General features: G+C 51.9%; 1 protein-coding gene across 1 annotated transcript; it reads left to right on the forward strand.

The window, feature by feature from the left end:
• The first annotated feature begins 1,306 nt into the window (after nt 1-1,306).
• PTGDS (prostaglandin D2 synthase) lies at nt 1,307-10,763 on the forward strand. Its single transcript, XM_074973336.1, has 7 exons — nt 1,307-1,519; nt 2,084-2,223; nt 3,953-4,029; nt 5,138-5,251; nt 5,705-5,806; nt 8,819-8,844; nt 10,598-10,763. Exons 1-6 carry the CDS (start codon nt 1,421-1,423, stop codon nt 8,842-8,844), a joined length of 558 nt encoding a protein of 185 aa, XP_074829437.1. The 5' UTR covers nt 1,307-1,420; the 3' UTR covers nt 10,598-10,763.
• The last annotated feature ends 8,964 nt before the right edge of the window (nt 10,764-19,727 follow it).

A 19,727-nucleotide genomic window follows, 5' to 3' on the forward strand; every position in this document is an offset into this window, starting at 1 on the left:
CTGCCAGGGCAGCTGAATGCTGGGAGGCCGTGGAACGCAAACCGAAAAGTGATTTTTGCAACAAGAAAGTTTTCTCAGGTATCAGAGAAGGACAGTGGAGGGAATGACCAAGGGGTGTAAGCCAGCTATGAGGTGTATTAGCGACAGGAAAATTTAATTAGGCTATGTCTACACTACACAGCTTTTAGCGACATGGCTTTGTCACTACAGTCGTGCCGTGTAGCCGCTGTTTGTTGGCTCTCCTGCCGACAACAAACTTCCCCGCCCAACGAGCGGCCTTTGTGTTGCTGGTAGGAGAGCGCTCCCGCTGACAGTGTGCTATTCACAGCGGCACTTGTCACGGCAAAACTTTTGTCTTTCGGGGGAGGGGGTTAACATCTCTGAAAGACAAAAGTTTTGTCATTCAATTGCCAGTGTAGACACAGCTTTAGTTGCAAACCTGTGGCTGGTAGACAGGAGACTGTCACACGGCATTTAGAAGACTTTTGTGGGGCTTGGATTCTGACATAAGTTGAACCATATGATCCAGCTTTAAAGAGCCCCTGGACCTGAGACATGCAGCACGTCAGGGAGAGGCACACAATCTGCGCTCTCTCTCTACTAGGTGCTTTGTTTTTCTCCTGTCTTGCTTTTCTTCATGTGCCAGTATGTTTATGCTTGTATCTGTAATTTTCACTCCATGCATCTGATGAAGTGGGTTTTTACCCACAAAAGCTTATGCCCAAATAAATCTGTTAGTCTTTAAGGTGCCACCGGACTCCTCGTTGTTTTTGTGGAGACAGACACATGGCTACCCCTCTGATACTTGTCTTGCTTTTGTTGTTTTCCTGAATCTATGGCCAAACCATTCAAAGGGCGAGTACACCGGTTGCTCTGTGCATGTGGGGAAAGGTGGCAAACACTTTGCCTGGGTCAGGCTGGAACCATCTGCTCCCCCAGCCCCACTCTCCCTTAGGAATAGATTTGGCAGTGGCATTCTTGCTCATCTGTTAGTTGCAGTTTACATCTTTTCATTCTCCGCCAGCTGAAGCCAAACTCTCTGCTGTTCCTGGGGAGCTGGGAGGGTTGCAAAACTGGGTAGGAGCCACTGTTTCTGCTGTGAGAGTTTTTGGCATTGGGAAGCAAACAGCTAAAGTCAACAGCAGGGAGCAGGTTGTGGGTACCCAGCCCCCAGCCTGCCCTTTGCATTTCAGAGTCTGCTGCTCACTGGCTCACTCCCTCTTGCATAACCCAGCTCAGCAGGGGAGTGATGAGGGCTGGCATTTGCTAGTGTTATGTTTTCCCACCCTGGGATGTCAGCTGCCTCCCAATAAATAGGGGGCTGCACTGGGGCTCCTGCTCACACACAGCCTGCCTCTCTCCCTTCGCTCTGCACAGAGCTCAGCTCCAAAGGGCCACAGGGAAGGGAAGAGACAGAAGCATGCAGGCCATGCTGCTCAGCCTCCTGGGGCTGGCCCTGTTTGGTGCTCTCCATGGGCAGGAGGAAGTCACCGTGCAACCCGACTTTCAGCAGGAGAAGGTAACCTGGCCCATCTGTGTGTGCCCATGCCCGGAGGATTGGCTCCCTTCCTTCTCTTTTCAGAGGCAGGGATGGATCTGGATCCTGATTCCAACCAGTCCCGAGAGCAGGGCAATTCAGAGCAGAGGGTGGTTCAGGCCCTTATGAAGGCGGCTGGTGCCCAGCTGAGAATTGGGGTCCCACGCTGGATTTGGGTGCTGAACTCCCCTCCCCCCAGTTGAGAGTGTTTGGATCTGGGGTTCTGATTCAGCCCAGTGTAGGAGAGCTGGAACATTTGGATCCAGGTTCAGATGCTGAACCTCCAGCGTGTGGGGCTGTGCAGCGCAGAGCGGCTTGGTCATCTCTAGAGTGGTGGGTGGCACTTGTCTGGGCACAGAGGGGGCTGGCAGGGTCAGGGCAGGCTGAGCAGAGCCAGGTGGGCAGGTTATTCCCAATAATCAGCCAGTAGGAAGGTTTTTACACCTTCCTCTGAAGCAGGTTTGGCCCAAGGCAGGACCCTGGGCTTGCTGCAGCCAGGTCTGGCCCGCCCTGGCAGTGCCCGTGGTGACTGGGGCCTGTGTGCAGTTCACAGGGAAGTGGTATAGCATTGGCCTGGCCTCCAACTCAAGGTGGTTCAAGGAGAAGAAGCAGGTGCTGAAGACGTGCACCACGGTCATCACGCCCGCAGCAGATGGGAACCTGAATGTCACCTCCACCTACCCCAAGTAAGGCTGCCGATGCCACTGGAGCCCTGCCCTGCCTGAGGGGGAAGGGTGCCATTTCCACCTCACAAAGGCTCATCCCACCTCCTTCCCAGGGCCCAGCTGGCGCTGGGGGGTCCCTCACCCAAGGGATGCTCTCGTCCCCTCCCCCCACACCAGTCCCAGGGAGACCCCAGGTGGGCTTGGGGTCCTGTCCCCATCTTGACATGGACAGGGGGTGTCTGGTGCCCCTTGCCTGCAGGTCTGGGCGGGGGGGGCCACTTGCGCCAGGCACAAGCAGCCTTCTCCTCCCTGTTACGCCCTGGAGCAAGGGCAGGGCTCAGTCTCAGGGCCGGGGCTCAGGGCGTGCAGCGATGGTTCCCTCCTAGCACCTCTGGGGTGCAAACTGCCCTATGCGAGGGAAGCCCGGCCTCCCTGAGCTGACCAGACTCTTGCGGGGAGATCTGGCTGCGTGTGGCTCAGCCCCTCCTGGAGCCTCCAGGGTGTCAGTCACAGCCTGGCCCTGTCCAAGCAGCAGGCCCCAGCCAGGAGCCCTTGGAGAGTGCTGCGACCTCCTTCCGGGGGAGGGCTGCCAGGCACAGCATCCTGTCCCTGCCATGGGAGGGAGGGGCTGGGTTTCCCTGGAATACTCCGCCTCTGACACTCCGTATCGCCCCAGCCCCAGGATTCCGACTGGGTCTCCACCCCACTGCTCCTCTCAGTTATGATTCCCAGCTTAGCCCAGCAGGCTCTGTTTCTACTGCCGCCCACATGGATTGTTGTGGGTCAGACAGAAAGCTCTCCTGTGGGGATCCAAAGAATGCTTTGCCCTCCCAACCGAGGCTCTCAAAGCAATCTGGAGCCATTAATTAGCTCCCATAACCATTAAGTCAGTCAGGGTCACCCTGTTTCACAGATGGGGAAACTGAGGCACAGAGAGGGGATGGGACAAGGTCAAACAGTGAGTCAGTGTCAGAGCTGGGAATAGATTTTAGGAGACCTGATTCCTTGATTCCCTGTCCCTACCATGTGATGTGGATGCCAGGTGGTGGGATGGCTGACTGGCTCTCTAGATGGGGCTGTAGGAGCTGGTAATGGGGGGGCAATAAGGGCTGACGTGACTCTGCTGGTTTGGGGGGTGACACGGAGGCTCGATCCAGATCACGCTCTACCAGCGTACAGAGTCCTGGTCTCCAGCAGCAAGGCCAGGTGCCCGGAGTCCTTGCCAAGCAGGCTCAGCACATGGTGACAAAGCAGAGCTGATCTTAGTGAAACTGCTGTCTGAGCAGATTTCCAGGACCAGTGCTGGAGGATCCCGACTTGGGCTCTTGTGCCCCCTGGAGGGGGTTTTCGGTTCTCTCTGCAGTCTGTGCAAGGCAGCAGCATGGCGGTCGCACCTCTCAGCTTGCTGCACACCCCAGGGTGGGGTCTGGCTGGCAGGGCCGGCTCTAGGCACCAGCAAAGCAAGCACAGGCTTGGGGCGGCACAATTCCAGGGGCGGCGTCCGGCCCCCCTGTTTTTTTTGTTTTTTTGTTTTTGCCTGGGCAGTTGTGCTCTTGGAGCTGGGGACGGACCTGCTGGCTGGTGGAGTTTGGGGGAATTTCAGCTCTCCCCGCAGTGGCCGTATGGCGTCAGGCATTGCTCACCAGCTGGATGCTGGATCTCCCTCCGCTGCTGGGGGCAATGGGAAAATCGGAGTCTTCCCTGAGCCTGCTAACGTGCTTGTTCCCTGCCTTTCCCACACGCTGCCCAGGTCTGATCGGTGCGAGAAGAGGACCAGCCTTTTCATCAAGACAGACCAGCCAGGCCGATTCAGCTACACCAGCACACGTGAGTGCATGTGCTTGCTGCATCCCGCCCTGCCCTGGCACGCCGCGCCCTGGGCAGTGCCCGCAGCTGAGAGCAGGACAGTCTGCCCCTTTGTTGGCCAGGATGGCCAGGAGTCACTGGATAAATAAACTCACAGCTTTCTCCTGAGAGGCACCTTCCAGCTCCAGCCCAGCCCAAATGGGAGCAGATTTAGCACAAGGATTTAGAGCTGTTAGCACTTAACTGTGCAAGAAAAGAGATTGAGGAGCTCAGCCTGGGAATGGCTCCTGTGCTAGGCGTCCAACTGCCATTGAAAAAGGGTGTGTGCAATGGGCCAGGGCAGAGGGCACCAGGACGAGTGCCATCAGGGCTGGGTTCCTGTCCCCGCTGACCCCCACTCTGCCATGGCCTGACTCAGGGGTGTGAGAACTGTGAAGTCAGTGGGGGCGGAAGGTGCAGGGCACCTTGGCTAATCAGAGCCCTGAGTTTCAGTCATGTCTGCAGTTTTTGACATGGATCTGTCGAGTAACCGTGCTGGTCTCTACGAGTCACCACTGCAGAGCCCCCCCATCCTGTGTCTGAGTATCGGGGAGAGTGACAGGACCATTTGGACTGCCTGAGCAGGGGGCACCTAACTCGCCTCTTAGGAGGACAAAATTGTGTCTCTAGAACCAAACGCTGCCTGGGGAGTTCAAAGTCACGCCGCATGGGGGAGCCATTGTGAAGAGCGCACTGCCCTGCTCCGGCCAGCGCGCCTTCCCATAGGGCACAACCCCGTGCTCTTCAGAATGGCGTCCCCAGTCCAATATTGGTACCAGACAGGGGACAAACGACCCAAAGAGAGGGTTGTGGGGCTCAGAATCGGGGGCGCAGCCCTCCTACCAGCTGGCGTGAATTGGCTCTGCTCGACTGGAGTCAATGCCTGTTTACACCAGCCGAAGGGCGGCAGGCTGGGGGGGAGCCCCGCTCGTTAGCTGGGGGTGTCGGGCCCGGGGGGAGGAGCCCCGCTCGTAAGCTGGGGACAGCAGGCCTGCGGGGGAGCCCTGCTCCATATATGGTATCTGTGTCTGGTATCTGGTATCTGTGCTTGCTCATCTCTGCCCTGCGCCTCTGTCCATGCCCCCCGCAGGCTGGGGCAGCCAGCACGACATCCGTGTGGTGGAGACCAACTACGATGAGTACGCCCTGCTGTACACCAAGAAGTTCAAGGGCACCGACACCTTCATCATGGTGACTCTGTACGGTACGTGGCACCTGGATCCAAGGCCCAGGGGTGGCACCTCTGTCCTGCACATTGGGGAACTCTGCCGGCAGAGACTCAGGGCTCCCCTTCAGCCCCCATCTGAGAGACACCCTCCTTCCACTCTACATGGCTCTGTTTTGAATTTCTGCAGGATATGCCCTGAAGAAGTGGGGGCTCATCCCCCAGGAGGGAGTTGGGTGGCGTCGTGGGGCCCTGCAGAACCTGAGGCTCTGCCCCAGAGCCCAGTGGCAGGGCAGTGGTTGTTGTGCCCCGCGCTGAGGCAAGGCTGGTTGTGATGCATAGAAAGGGGATTTGCTGGTGAGGCTGCCGGACACAGACCCTGTGTTGCGGGTCAGTGGTGCCTAGTGCTAACACACGGGCTGTCATGGACGGGGCTGAGTGTAGCAAGAGGGGCTCACTCTCACCCGGAGTGTCTTGATTCCCTGGCTGCAGGCAGAACTACGGAGCTGAACCCTGAACTACAGGAGAAGTTCACCCAGTTCTCCTTGGCGCAGGGGCTCCCAGAGGACACTATTCTCCTCCTGCCAAAAACCGGTAAGAACAAACCATAGGTAAAAAGACAAGAGATAAGATTGGGAGAAATGCCCTGTGGAGCTCAGGAGCTGAGGGTGCACTTGGCAAGCCTGTCTGTAATGCAAACTGCTTGTGTGCTGTGTTCCCAGCCGTGAAGCTCTAGCCAATGTTCCCTCTAATTTTTTACATCCATGTGCGGAGTACATGTGCACCAATATGTGACAGGGGTGGGGCTGAGGGGTTCGGAGTGTGGGAGGGGGCTCAGGGCTGGGGCAGAGGGTTAGGGTGTGGGGCCAGGGATGAGAGGTTCAGGGTGCAGGAGGGGGCTCAGGACTGGGGCAGAGGGTTAGGGTGTGTGTCGGGGGGGTGAGGGCTCTGGCTGGAGTTGCGGGCTCTGGGGTGGGGCTGGGGATGAGGGATGAGGGTTGCAGGCTTCCGCGGGGCTGCAGCATGGAGAGAGGACTCCCCCCAGCCCTCTCTTGCTGCAGCAGCCCGGGGCCAAGGGAGAGACACCTTTCCCCACCTGCATGGCCCTTAGTAGCCTGCAGGGTGGCCACACAGTTTAGAGGGAACTTAGGCTCTAGCCCAGCCTTATCCTATGTAGGTGCCTCAATCTGGCCATCTGTGTCCAAAGAGAGGCTCCTAAATTTGGCCCCCACAGACTTGATTGGAAATGGAGGGCGCTCAGTGCCCCTGAAACTCACTGGCACTGTGCACCGTCCCTTAATCATCCAGTAACTCCAGCCTTGCTGGACGGTGCCTCCATTGCTCTGAACCAGAGGGGAAACTGCTGAGCCACTTGGCAGCATTGGCCAAGCACCATCATGTGAAGGAGCGTGTGACTCTTACACATATGGCCAGGCAAATGGGGGCTCCAGAGGCCAGGAAATGCTCCCAGCTTGTCTGAGCAATCTAAAGCTCAGGGCTCCTGTGTCCAAGGCTAGGATTTAATGTGAGGTGATATCCGCAGCGGCTAGCTGGTGCTAGGGAGCTAGGTCCACAAGCTCTACCGAAGAGATGATCCTCACTTTGGACTAGCTGCTGCGCTCATTGACACTGGTGCAAATCCCTTTGAGTCAATGGTTTTGCGTCCAAGGGGACTGCAGCATTCATCTCTTTGCAAACCCTCAGCTAAACGATGACTCTTCTGTCTGGAGTTTAACCTGCCTGGAATGGGAAGGATGCCGGCCTGTGAGTGCCAGCCCCTCAGGCACCCAGGCTGTGCTAGTGGAATCAGGCGCAGAAAGCAGCAAGGGCCTATCCTCACTGCTGGCAGGTCTGGCAGCCCCCAGACCCGGTTCCATGGGAGCTCAGCTCACTGCACACATTGGAGGGCAGAGGAAATGGCCGAGGAAGGGATTTGCCCAGAGCACCCGGCACCTGCACTCGCCCCACCACAGCAGACAAAAAAATCTTGCTAACTCTTGCTTGCAGGAATGACCATTACCTGTGTCACCCTGGTGCAGTCAAGGGGGCAACTAGTGAGAGGACAGCACTGTTGGGCTGAGGTTTCAGGGGGAGGCCACCCACTTTACCCTTCCGTTGCAGGCCTGGTGTTTGCATGGCACATGGGTTCCTGGCACACTCCCAACAAGTGGAGCTGAGTAGAGGTCACCTCCCATCCTCCATTCCAGGGTCTCAGACCTGCAGCTCAAGCTGGGGCTATGGGATATATCCATGACAAGAAGGAGCCAATGGAGACCTCTGGATGGAAATTAAGCCCTGGATGGAAATTAAGTCACTGTTCAGGGTTGTTCAGGCTCAGTCCCGCAAGGGACGGAGGGGGCATGAGAACTGCCCTCGGGTGAGGGAAGGCTATGAGTCTGGAGTGGGAGGGAATGGCAGGGGGACCACTAGCTGCATTGGGGTGGAGCTCAGCACAAGGACAGTCATGTGGGCTCCGCAGGCTGTGGAAGAGCCTGGCCAGGGAACACTGGGGAACAGCCTGTGTGGAACAGTCCTGCCTTAAGGCCCATCAGCTCCCTAGGTCTTTTCCCAGTGGCCTTTCTATGGCGCTGCCCAGGGCGAAGGTCATCAGCCACTTTACCGAGCTGTGAGGTTCAGCCCTAGCTGCAGCAGCCCAGCCGTCTCCTGACGGCAGGGGGATGTGCAATAGTGGTGACGTCTAGTCACCAAATATGTTTAAAGTAGGCAAACACATTGGAAAGGAGGCAGGCCAGGTCCTACTCCCTGGACAGAGAGCCCAGCAATGTCTGGGACTAATGGGACTGGCTCGGGACAGGCAGTGTGGGCAAACTGCAAAGCTTCCTGGACAAGCAAAGCACTGCAGTGCCCTGCCCCCTGCTAGTCCCTCTGCCATTGCCCCTCTGTCCTGACCCCCTGCTCTTCCAGCCCTGCCCCATGCACAGCTCAGCCAATGCCCCTCCGTCCTGACCCCCTGCTCTTCCAGCCCTGCCCCATGCACAGCTCAGCCGATGCCCCTCCGTCCTGACCCCCTGCTCTTCCAGCCCTGCCCCATGTACAGCTTTGCCAATACCTCTCAACCAGGACCTGCAGCTCTCTGCTATTCCAATCCTGCATTGAGCAGGGATATTTAATTGTGCCTCAAATTGTGCTTGTGTCTTTTTAATGGGAACAGAAGAGGCTCCCCCCAACACACCTTTAAAGAAATGTCAGCTGCCTGCTGCACCTGCCAGTGTCTACGACAGCTGGTCTTTGACAGCAGTGCTCCCTCACAGGAAGTGCTGTTGGACTGGCTTTCTCTGTTCTCACAGCCCTTCCGCGGGGGAAGGCACTCTGCTTTCTGCCCCACAACTGACCTGAGGTATGTGGGAAGCTGGGTAGGCCCACACCAGCTCCCAAGGTTGGTGGGGCTGGATCTGCTATAACCAGCAGCAAATAAGCAAGAAGGAACTGCACGCCTTGCTGGGCTTTCCTGCACCTGGCTAACAGCCCAGGGAAGCACTAAGCAGAGGCTCTCCTGCGGAGTCCTCCCGGGGGTTCTGAACCTGTGGGTCTCTCCAAAGGCGGGTGCCCATGTCAGCTGATCTCTGTTTGTACTTCTCTCCCCAGACAAATGCATGACGGATGCTGTGTAGGTGAGTAGGATCACTTCTCCAGAGGGTTGTGGCTTCTCTTCCACTGCTCCAGTCTGGGGAGCACAACAGAGGTGTTTATACAGAGTGTGACTTTAGAGAGGCTCTCTGAGCAAGTGCCATTCCCAGCCTGCTTGAGACATGGCTCTGCTCCTCTGAACAGCAAAATGAACATAAAGTTCATCTCAACCTGCTCCCCAGCCTGGGCTGCTCCTCCAGTTCCTCCCTCAAGATTGTTCAGCCCTCACCCTAGATCCTCTCTCTAGAGAACCACACCCACCTCCGTTATTCTGGGTGGGGTAATGAATCACCCACCTCAGCGTTAGTAGAAGCCAGTTAACCCTTTCCCAGCCAGAGCAGCACCTACTTCCAGGCTGGGATGTGTCAAACACTGCCAGCCATTACACTTTCATGGAGTCTCATGCAGGGATCTCACAGTGACTTACAAGGAGTTTTTTTGTCCAGGCCCAAATTGGAGCTCACCAAAAATATGGCTGACCCCTCATTAAAGGGAGTGTGGGGTCCCTGGTGGCAGAGACAGGACTGGGCTATAATGAACAATAAGGGATTCAGGGTAACTGGATGCTGACAGACCCCATAGGTTTTTCTGGCTATGTGTCACCACCCAGGGTCTCCCTAAGTCCTGGCCTGGGCTAAGCCACTATGGGAGAGGCTGCTGGCTATGCTACAAGCCCTGGGGTAAGCATTGGGAAGGTCATTGTGTAGAACTGATCAATGAAATTGTTTTTAATTGTTCACTTTATTAATATAACTTCATAAGTAAAGTTTTATGAATGAAAGTACATTCATTCATAAAATCAGGTACCCCAATAACTGGCTAATTGAGTTTCACTTTCAATCCAATTGCTGCTTAAATCACTGAAACTTGCACTGTTTCAACATGGTAACGTCTGCTCACTGGTTGTCATTCATTGTACTTGTCTATATTGTAACTTCTGCTCACTGTTTGCCATTCCTTACTCTTGTCCATGTTGTAACCCAAACTCCATTTTAACTTCTCCCCAAATCCATTTTAAAATGCTCACTCCATTTTTCAAAACTCTGCTGTAATCTGATTAGTGTAGTTTAGATGTGGGAATGAGGTATGGATGGATGATGGAATCAACCTCCAGCCCCAGCCTGTCCTGATGAAATAAAGTGTAAACACCAACGGCTGAAGATGCAGACAACAGCCCTGACAAAGCAAGAAGAGTCCACCCTCAAAAGAAAAGAACAATGGTACAATGGAAGGAACATCAAAGCCAGGTCCTAGGCTGAAAGTCATGTCTGCAGTTGACGCGTGATCAATCACACTGAACCCAGAGGCAGCCTGACACAGCAAGACCTGTAGACTCTGGATTCAGACTAAAGCCTACAAACAAGATGGATGAGATGGAAGACTTTGGAGGGTAACATTCTGCTGCCAACATGGAAGGGCATCGGTGCATGCCCAACAGAGACCCAGCCCTTCCTTGTGCCCGGCTTTCCTGGCCAGTTAGCCGCCACAAGCTACGAACCCAAGCCACAAACTCAAGCTACATTCAGGACTGGTAACTATCTAGCAGCTGCAGAACATTTGATGTGTGTGTGTGTGTGTGTGTATACATAGGTATTAGATATTAGTTATTGGTCTTAAATCAAATTGTGTTATTATAATAAATGTGACATCGTGTCTTGTCCCCTGAAACAATCCTGTGTAATTTTATCTGCATAACAATTGATGTCTAAGCAGCATTTCCTTTCTCCTCCCTTCCAGGTGGAGATTGCGAGGCACCATTCCTTCGGAGAGAAAGTGACATTCTGACCTGCCGGCGCAGATCCTCCCCACATAGATGTAGCAGTCTCTGCTCTGTAGCCTCGTGTGCCGCTGGGCTAGTGCTTCTGTGTATAGCAGCTCCTCCTGAGTAAAACTGAGATGTAAAACACCAGCCTGTCACTTCTCACGTGTTTCCTCAGAAAAACTTTGGGCACATGGGCCATTGGGAGGGGGAGGTAACTGTCTGACTCAAGACCTGGCAATCTCGAGAAGTCAGATGATCCAGGGAGATTTCCACCCTATGGATTTGAAATCTCCCCAGAACAGCTCAGTGGAGTCTGGGATCATGGCATCCAAATCCGAGCCCTGACTCAGCCTCACACCCCAGCCCCAAGGGCCAGTCAAGCCCAAGTCTAATGAGGAGTAAGATGTGAGCAGTGCTCAAAGCTGGGGCTAAGAGTACAGGCTGAGCCAGTCTTGTCTGGGCAAACCCTCAGCCCTGCTCTGTGTAAATACGGGGCTGATGATTGTGACACCTCTTGGGAATACTGATTCCCTCAAGCCAACCACATTATTCCTCATCTCCCCCTGCTGTGGGTTCTGGTCTCTCCCCGGAGGGGGTGGGGCAGCACTGCAGATTCAGACCAGCTCCACCCCCCCCCCAGCCCTGTTCTTAACCTTGCCCCTGTGCGAAATGGGTTCCTAGCTGTCAAGGTTCCTTCCCCACTCTGAACTCTAGGGTACAGATGTGGGGACCTGCATGAAAGACCCCCTAAGCTTATTCTTACCAGCTTAGGTTAAAAACTTCCCCAAGGTACAAACTTTGTCTTGTCCTTGAACCCTATGCTGCCACCACCAAGTGTGTTAAAAAAAAGAACAGGGAAAGAGTCCACTTGGAGACGTCTTCCCCCAAAATATCCCTCCCCAAACCCTACACCCCCTTTCTTGGGGAAGGATTGATAAAAATCCTCACCAATTTGTACAGGTGAACACAGACCCAAACCCTTGGATCTTAAGAACAATGAAAAATCAATCAGGTTCTTAAAAGAAGAATTTTAATTAAAGAAAAGGTAAGAGAGTCATCTCTGTAAAATCAGGATGGTAAATACCTTACAGGGTAATCAGATTCAAAACATAGAGAATCCCTGTAGGCAAAACCTTAAGTTACAAAAAGATACAAAAACAGGAATATACATTCCACACAGCACAGCTTATTTACCAGCCAGTTAAACAAAAGGAAATCTAACGCATTTCTAGCTAGATTACTTACTAACTTTACAGAAGTTCTGAGTCTGCATTCCTGATCTGTTCCCGGCAAAAGCATCACACAGACAGCCAGACCTTTTGTTTCCCCACACTCCCGATATGAAAGTATCTTGTCTCCTCATTGGTAATTTTGGTCAGGTGCCAGCGAGGTTATCTTAGCTTCTTAACCCTTTACAGGTGAAAGGGTTTTTCCTCTGGCCAGGAGGGATTTTATAGCACTGTATACAGAAAGGTGGTTACCCTTCCCTTTATTTTTAGGACACTAGCCCAGAGCCATATCCCCCTCATCAGAACTTGGGGGCGCTGAGCCACACGCTGTGCTGAGCTGGCTACTGACGGGTAGAAGCTGAAAAGCCCCTGCTTTGATCAGTGAGGTCTACAGAAGCCTCCAGCAGTGCCTGGCTGGGGAAGAGTTTGGCTTTCTGCGTTCCTATTGCTTCCATCCCTTCCTGTGGGATGACTGGTCAGCAGCCTGGCTGGGTCTCAGGCCAGTCCTAGAGAGGAGGTGTCCATCTCACAGATGGTTCCAGCTGGTGACCAATGTCCTGTTTACCCAGACCTGTGAACTTCGCCCATCGCCAGCCAAAGGAACTGGACAGCAATGCAGGGAGTTAATGATCATCTTTTCTCCACATGACATGCTTAGGTTCCACATTGCATGCTGATCAACAGCCCATGTTCCTTATCCCTGTGCAGAGACCAGACCCTGCAGCTTTTAAATCCTCTTCCTTCCTCCCTTCAGGGAGAAAGACGGTCCAGTGGTTGGGGTGTTGGCCTGCAACCTATAAGCCTGGGTTTGAATCCTTCTCCACCAGACTCCCTGCTCTAAGTGCCTAGCCAGGAAGGGTCTTGAGGGACACGTCTCTTTAGAGGTGGGGTCTGGCGGTTTCCAGACTTCACCCCCCAGGAACAGGCTTGTATTGGCTCTGCTGTGCAAAGGGTGAGTGGGACTAGGTCTCCCTTCTCTCAGGGACTAACTCAATACATAGCTCATTCCCTGGGTGGGGAATAAACTGACTTTGCACTTACACAGCATGTTTCCATCCAAGGGGCTCAAAGCACCTTACCAAGTAGGGTAGGTGTCATTATCCTCATTTCATTAGATGGGAAACTGAGGCATGGAGAAGAAAAATGACTCCCCCATGCCATCTATAGCAGAGCTGGGAATAGAATCCAGGCCTTCTGATGCCTAGTCCTATGCCCGAGTCAGCAAGCCACCATTTATGAAACACCATTCATCCAAAGCTGCCCTGCGTTTGGCAGAGGGATTGAAAGCTGGTTAGCTGGCTGTTGGCCACATAGCCCGGAACCACAGCCACTGCTGGAGTAGCAGGCAGCAGCCCTGACACAGCGTGCCCAGCTGAGCCAGAACATTAACAATGTACCCTTCCCTTGACGCTACAGGGGGAGTTGGGTAAGTGAAACAATCCCTTCACTTGATTTCCTACACCAGCCAGAAGTGCGGCAGCACAGTGGCCTCCCCCTCTGCACTGGTTCAGTATGGACTTGGAGAGAAGAATACCACCTTCTGAGGTGCCAGCATCACTTCTGATTGCAGCCTCCGTTGCCTTTGCCCGTCTCCCACTCACGTGCTGCCTGGGCCTGGCTTAGCTATTGAGGTCCCAGCCTTGGGGGTGTGGCTGTGGGTCACAGAACGTCGTACATGCCACAGAATGAATAGATGAGCTGGATTTAACTTGCTGGAGATCTGGGTCTGGGGCTGAGAGGCATTCAGAGAGCTGGCCTGAGATCGCAGTTTAGATACAAGTCGGAATTAGTTTCCAGTCTAATCTAACCCTGCTCTCTGAGGAACGGAGAGAGTTCTGGGTTTCGCAGCCCCCCAACCCCAAGTCTGTCCCATAGGCATAAGATGGCAGCAGCTAATATGTTGTAACTCACTGGTGGGCATTCACAGGTCCCCTGGGAGCCTGTTCCAGCTCCTGCTATGGCCAGTTGGCTTCTTAGCTCAAGTTGTAGGTGCTCAAGAAGTCCCCAGTTCAATCCTTGGTGTGGCAGCCAAGATACAAACACCAGCACAGGACCTGCCTCAGAAGCCCTGTTTACATGATGGCACTGACCTGTTGTTAACGCTACATCCCCGACATGGCACTGAAAATGGTTTGAGTGCAAGTGTATCCTGCACAACCCCCTTCTATCGCCCAGCCAGCACAATCCAGTTCTCTAGTAGACAGCTCTTTGGAGGGACGCCAGCCCCTCCCTGAGGGAACTCCAGCAGAGACAGGGCAGCTGAGACAAAGCTGACTATGTGGCCCCGCATGTGACAGGGAGACAGACGGTCAGATCGTCTCTAGCCCTGGCCTGGCCTCAGAGCCTCCCGTGTTCATAATGGATGCTGAGTCCCACTGGTGAATGCAGGGCGCTGGACACGTCCACACTCTGTGGGCCCATCACCATGGTATCGGGGTGCCTCACAATCTCCTCCCCAAACCCTTGTGAGGAAAGCACGACCCTGCCTCCCTGCGGGAGCCTTTCGTCAGCAATCCTAGCACTGCTGTGGAAACACAGATGTGGGGTTTCCAGCTACTCTCAGCTTGGCCATGCCCCTTGTTTCTTTAATGGAATGAGCTGGTGAGCCTGGCATCCCACTGGCTTTTCTAAAGACTGTGGGTGGGACCCTCACCCCTCTGCCAGCCCCTTACGCCAGGTCAAAGGGCCAGCGCAGCCTCAAGGGGCCCCAAGAGCCCCACTTTGTGTGTGGGGAAGGAGTCCCCTGGTGCAGGTGCTGTGGAAGACAGGCTCAGGCTGAGGGCTCCCTTGCATGCCTTGGTTTGGGGGCATGCCAGGGATGCTGGGGTGGAGGCGCAGCCCACAGGGCTGTGGATATTCCAGGCAGCGCTGTAGCCCATTGGGGTGGCTACCTAATGTTCTTGTGTTTCCCTGCAACTCCATCTGGTGATGAAATGGTTCTTTGGCTGGCAAAGAGAGAATAAAAAGAAAAGGAGGACTTGTGGCACCTTAGAGACTAACAAATTTATTAGAGCATAAGCTTTCGTGAGAGAATGGCACTGTCTCCTAAGGTGCCTAGATTGCTACAGGTGGGACTGCTGCCCAGAGTGGTTTAAAGCTCAGCCAAGAGTTCCTTGTGGGTGGGGGTAGGGGACAGGATTTTGTTTGTGACAGTGGAAGAGAATGGGCCAAATTCAGCTTCAGCGTAGGTTGGCTCAGCACCATTGCAGTCACTGGCAGCGGCAAGCATTGAAAGGAGGCTGAAACTGGCCTGATCTACCATCAAAGGATAAAAACAGCAAAATGAGGACAATGTCACAGAGTTTTGGGAAAGGAGGATCTGGCAGCACTGCCAGGCCCAGATGGGCGTGCCTCCTCGGACAGCTCTGGGCTTTAGATGCTTAAACCAAGACTCAACCTTTGCAGCCACGTAATAAGCGTGGCCCCAGTCAGCGCGAGCTCTTTCAACTGTGGTGCTGTATTGCTGGATCAGAGCTCGGGTTAGTGGGCGAGAAGACAGCTGGGAGACCTCAGGAAAGGCACTTAGCCATTTGCAGCTCCTAAGTTGCTGGCATGCAGGGAATCAGGAGACAGATATGAAAGCGTCTCATTGAAATGGCAGCTTCCCCTCTAGCTGTGAAATGTATTTTCTCCTCTCCTACCCCCTGAAATGAAGGGTGACCCCTCCCACTCCAGAAAATAGAAACTCCTCTTTGGCCTGCGAGATAGTGCGCCCCAACCCTCCGTTCTCTGCAGAGGGCTCTGTCAACGTGGCTCACGAGTGAGAACCAATCTGAGGGCAGGCTGCTGACAAGCAGGGCACAAACCCCAAATTGGTTGCGAGTTCTATACTTAGTTTTTTCACCAACCATTTCTTAAGTGTAAACTCCTCAGGCAATATAACAGCCTTAGCATTGGCCTTCTTGGCAACAAGGGCACGCTGTTGACTCATATCCTGCTTCTCCTCCACTGTAACCCCTAGGTCCTTTTCCGAAGAACTGCTGCCGAGCCATTCGGTCCCTAGTCTGTAGCAGTGCATTGGATTCTTCCGTCCTAAGAGCAGGACTCTGCACTTGTCCTTGTTGAACCTCATCAGATTTCTTTTGGCACAATCCTCTAATTTGTCTACGTCCCTCTGTATCCTATCCCTGCCCTCCAGCACATCTACCTCTCCTCCCAGTTTAGTGTCATCTGCAAACTTGCTGAGGGTGCAATCCACACCATCCTCCAGATCATTAATAAAGATATTGAACAAAACCAGCCCCAGGACCAACTCTTGGGGCACTCTGCTTGATACCAGCTGCCAACTAGACATGGAGCCATTGATCACTACCCGTTGAGCCCGACAATCTAGCCAGCTTTCTATCCACCTTATAGTCCATTCATCCAGCCCATACTTCTTTAACTTGCTGACAAGAATACTGCGGGAGACCGTGTCAAAAGCTTGCTAAAGTCAAGGAACAACACGTCCACTGCTTTCCCCTCATCCACAGAGCCAGTTATCTCGTCATAGAAGGCAATTAGATTAGTCAGGCATGACTTGCCCTTGGTGAATCCATGCTGACTCTTCCTGATCACTTTCCTCTCCTCTAAGTGCTTCAGAATTGATTCCTTGAGGACCTGCTCCATGATTTTTCCAGGGACTGAGGTGAGGCTGACTGGCCTGTAGTTCCCAGGATCCTCCTTCTTCCCTTTTTTAAAGATGGGCACTACATTAGCCTTTTTCCAGTCATCTGGGACCTCCCCTGATCGCCATGAGTTTTCAAAGACAATGGCCAATGGCTCTGCAACCTACTCTGAAACCTAACAATATTCAGGTCACTTCCGGTCCCAAAGGACCAGTTACTTACCCCTGATTAGTTGCACCTTGGATCTCACATCAAAGACAACACTTGTAGCCAATCCTATAAGAAATTATTTAAAGATTTATTAACTAGGACAAGGAAATGAGAGTTATTTACAACGTTAAAACAGGGAAAAACACACACACACGAGTTACAATCTTAAATTTCAAAAGATAATAGAAGCTTCTGTAATAAGCAAGCTTTATATGTCCCTTAGGGCTAATCCAGGCTAGACACTGGGGAGCTCTTGCTTATGCCAGGAAAATTTTGCCCTCGAGAGTCCAAGCAGCACAGAGATACAATTTCTCTTTGTCGGGGATTTTTATTCCCTTTCTCTCTTCTCTGAACTTTCAGCTCAGCTGTTGGGAGGAAGTCACTTGCACGTCTCCTCTTCATGGGGAAGTGGGGAGAAAGTAATCAACACAGTGTTATCCTCTGATGTTCCATAACAGCTCCTCTGGTATTGATTTGTCTTCTGTCAGGCAGGACCTAACACCTTCTGTTGTAGGTCAGCATTTCACGCTAATTAATGTCTCTCCTGTCTTGTGATTTCCACCACTACAGAGGCTTATACCACAAATGCTCAAATATTACCTTACAGTACAGGATACAGATGTTAGAAATTAGATTAATGCTGGCAGCAACTCACAAGCATCCAATAAAGTCTAAACACTAAGTTCAGTTTTTATAATGGTAATACTTATTTAAACAATGCTAACACAGAGATGAGCCCAACTCATTCCAGCTAGGCATTTGTCAGTTTCCAAGTGAGACATGGGGACATTGGCATAAACTGGCACCCGGTTTGCCAGCAGCACAGGCTCCCTACAGGGATGTTGGATCATATTAAAGAAGTTCTGTATTAAAATCACAAATGAGTTTGATTTCCCATAGTTTAAATTCCAGGGTATTACTAATTAAGAGGTCTCTTGGTTTTTGGTCTCTTGTTTTTACTGTTTCTCTCCCTCTCTGTGTGAACCTTGCAAGCTACTAATTGTGTTAGTACATTCTAAGACAGAGTCTGTTCTCAAAGCAATTCTTTGTAACAACTGCTCACACAGAGAGAGACTCAAAGCAATACTCTGTAACAACAGAAACAGCACCCAGAGACTCCCCGCCCTTTTGTTGTATTTATCTCGCTTTGTTAACAATTGTGATTAAAATAGAGATAGAGGATGTATGTGGATGGATGCTTGGTGTGGATACTAAATGAATGCTCAGGGAGGTGCCAGCCTAAGAATCCAGTGTCCATCAGCTGAAGAAGGCGTCAAGTGGAAACAACCAGAGGACCCCCAGAGGGCAGACTGGAATCCACCCAACAGCCTCAAGGATGGGAGAACTGAAGATACAAGATAACATCTGGTAGCACAGAGCTGTCAGGAATGTGCCATCTGCTGATTGATTCAGCAACAGCATGATGAAGCAATTCCCATAGACTGGCATAGGAATAAATTCCTATAAAAATGGACTCTAGAAACAGAACTTTGGGGTCTGATTCTGCAAACCAACTTCCAGGAGCGTCAGATGGGCATCTGACAAGGCCCTGCTCCCTCCTTGTGTCCAGGCCACCTGGCCAGTGGCTTGGCATGAGCAACTCTAAGGCTGGTAACTATGATAACCTTAGGTTTCAGAGTAACAGCCGTGTTAGTCTGTATTCGCAAAAAGGAAAGGAGTACTTGTGGCACCTTAGAGACTAACCAATTTATTTGAGCATGAGCTTTCGTGAGCTACAGCTCACTTCATCGGATGCATACTGTGGAAACTGAGACTAACCAATTTATTTGAGCATGAGCTTTCATGAGCTACAGCTCACTTCATCGGATGCACACTGTGGAAACTGCAGAAGACTTCTGCAGTTTCCACAGTATGCATCCGATGAAGTGAGCTGTAGCTCACGAAAGCTCATGCTCAAATAAATTGGTTAGTCGCTAAGGTGCCACAAGTCCTCCTTTTCTTTTTATGATAACCTTGCAGAACCTGTGTGTGTGTGTGTATGAATGAGTGAATAAATATGAAATTGAATGGAATGTTATAGCTATAACTGCTTACTATGATTCTTTCTGTGTTCACAATAAATGTGATATTTTGCCTTTTCCCTTTAATAAGATCCTGCTGGTTTTTATTTTATTGATGTAACATTTTGGTGGAGAATTGTGAAAGAGGGAATATTGGTAAAAAACCTCAGTTATTGTAAATATTGGTATGCACACCGCCAGCTCTATTGAGTGTCAAAGTCAGATTCAGGACTCACATAATTTGTCAGACCACTCTGTTTATTAGCAAAGCGCCTTGCTAATGCACCCAGATGTGAGCCCCTCTCTGAGGCCCAAGATAACTTATTTATACAGCTAAGCCAAAGCCAATTTAACATGAGACAAAAGAAAGCAGAAACTGACAAATATACATACATATCTTATTTGCATACTAACGTTTACCAATCTCCTAGCTCAGTAGGAGCTCTAAGTTAATTAGTTTGAGGACCCATTGTCTCACACTCCTTAATGTTTCTCTTCCTGACAACTATATTTCAACAAACCCTTCAAGTAGCATTTCTTTAATGAATTATAATTTCAATATAATTCATTCTACTTTCACAATCCCTCCTTTTGGTCAAGCTACGCAATGACCAACAATGACTGGGTTCCACATATCAAGCGTTCTTTATCTCTTTGTTCATCAGTGATATTTAAAATCATCAAATTAGCACCCTGGTTGGGGCAGCTATCTGTGTAGCATGCCTGACACAATTTTGGATACAACAGGAAAGTAACTGAAAACATATAAAAATTATTAGGATTCCAAACAGGAGAGTTAGGGCTCCCTGAAACAACCAGTTTTCTATGCCAGAGAAATTGAAAAGGTTACTTAGCCACTTCCATAAAGAACTTGGCTCTTCGTGGGGAAGATATGTGATTTGTTCTAAGTGGCTAGCACGATCTATTACCTCATTGGTGTTGTCTGGTATATACCCACAGCATACCCACTCTCTTTTCCAATGAGAGCACAAGTCCCTCCTTTTGCCACCAGCACTATGTCCAATGCCTGACGGTTTT

Source organism: Natator depressus, chromosome 16, assembly GCF_965152275.1.
Source record: "Natator depressus isolate rNatDep1 chromosome 16, rNatDep2.hap1, whole genome shotgun sequence".
NCBI classification, from domain to species: Eukaryota; Metazoa; Chordata; order Testudines; family Cheloniidae; genus Natator; species Natator depressus.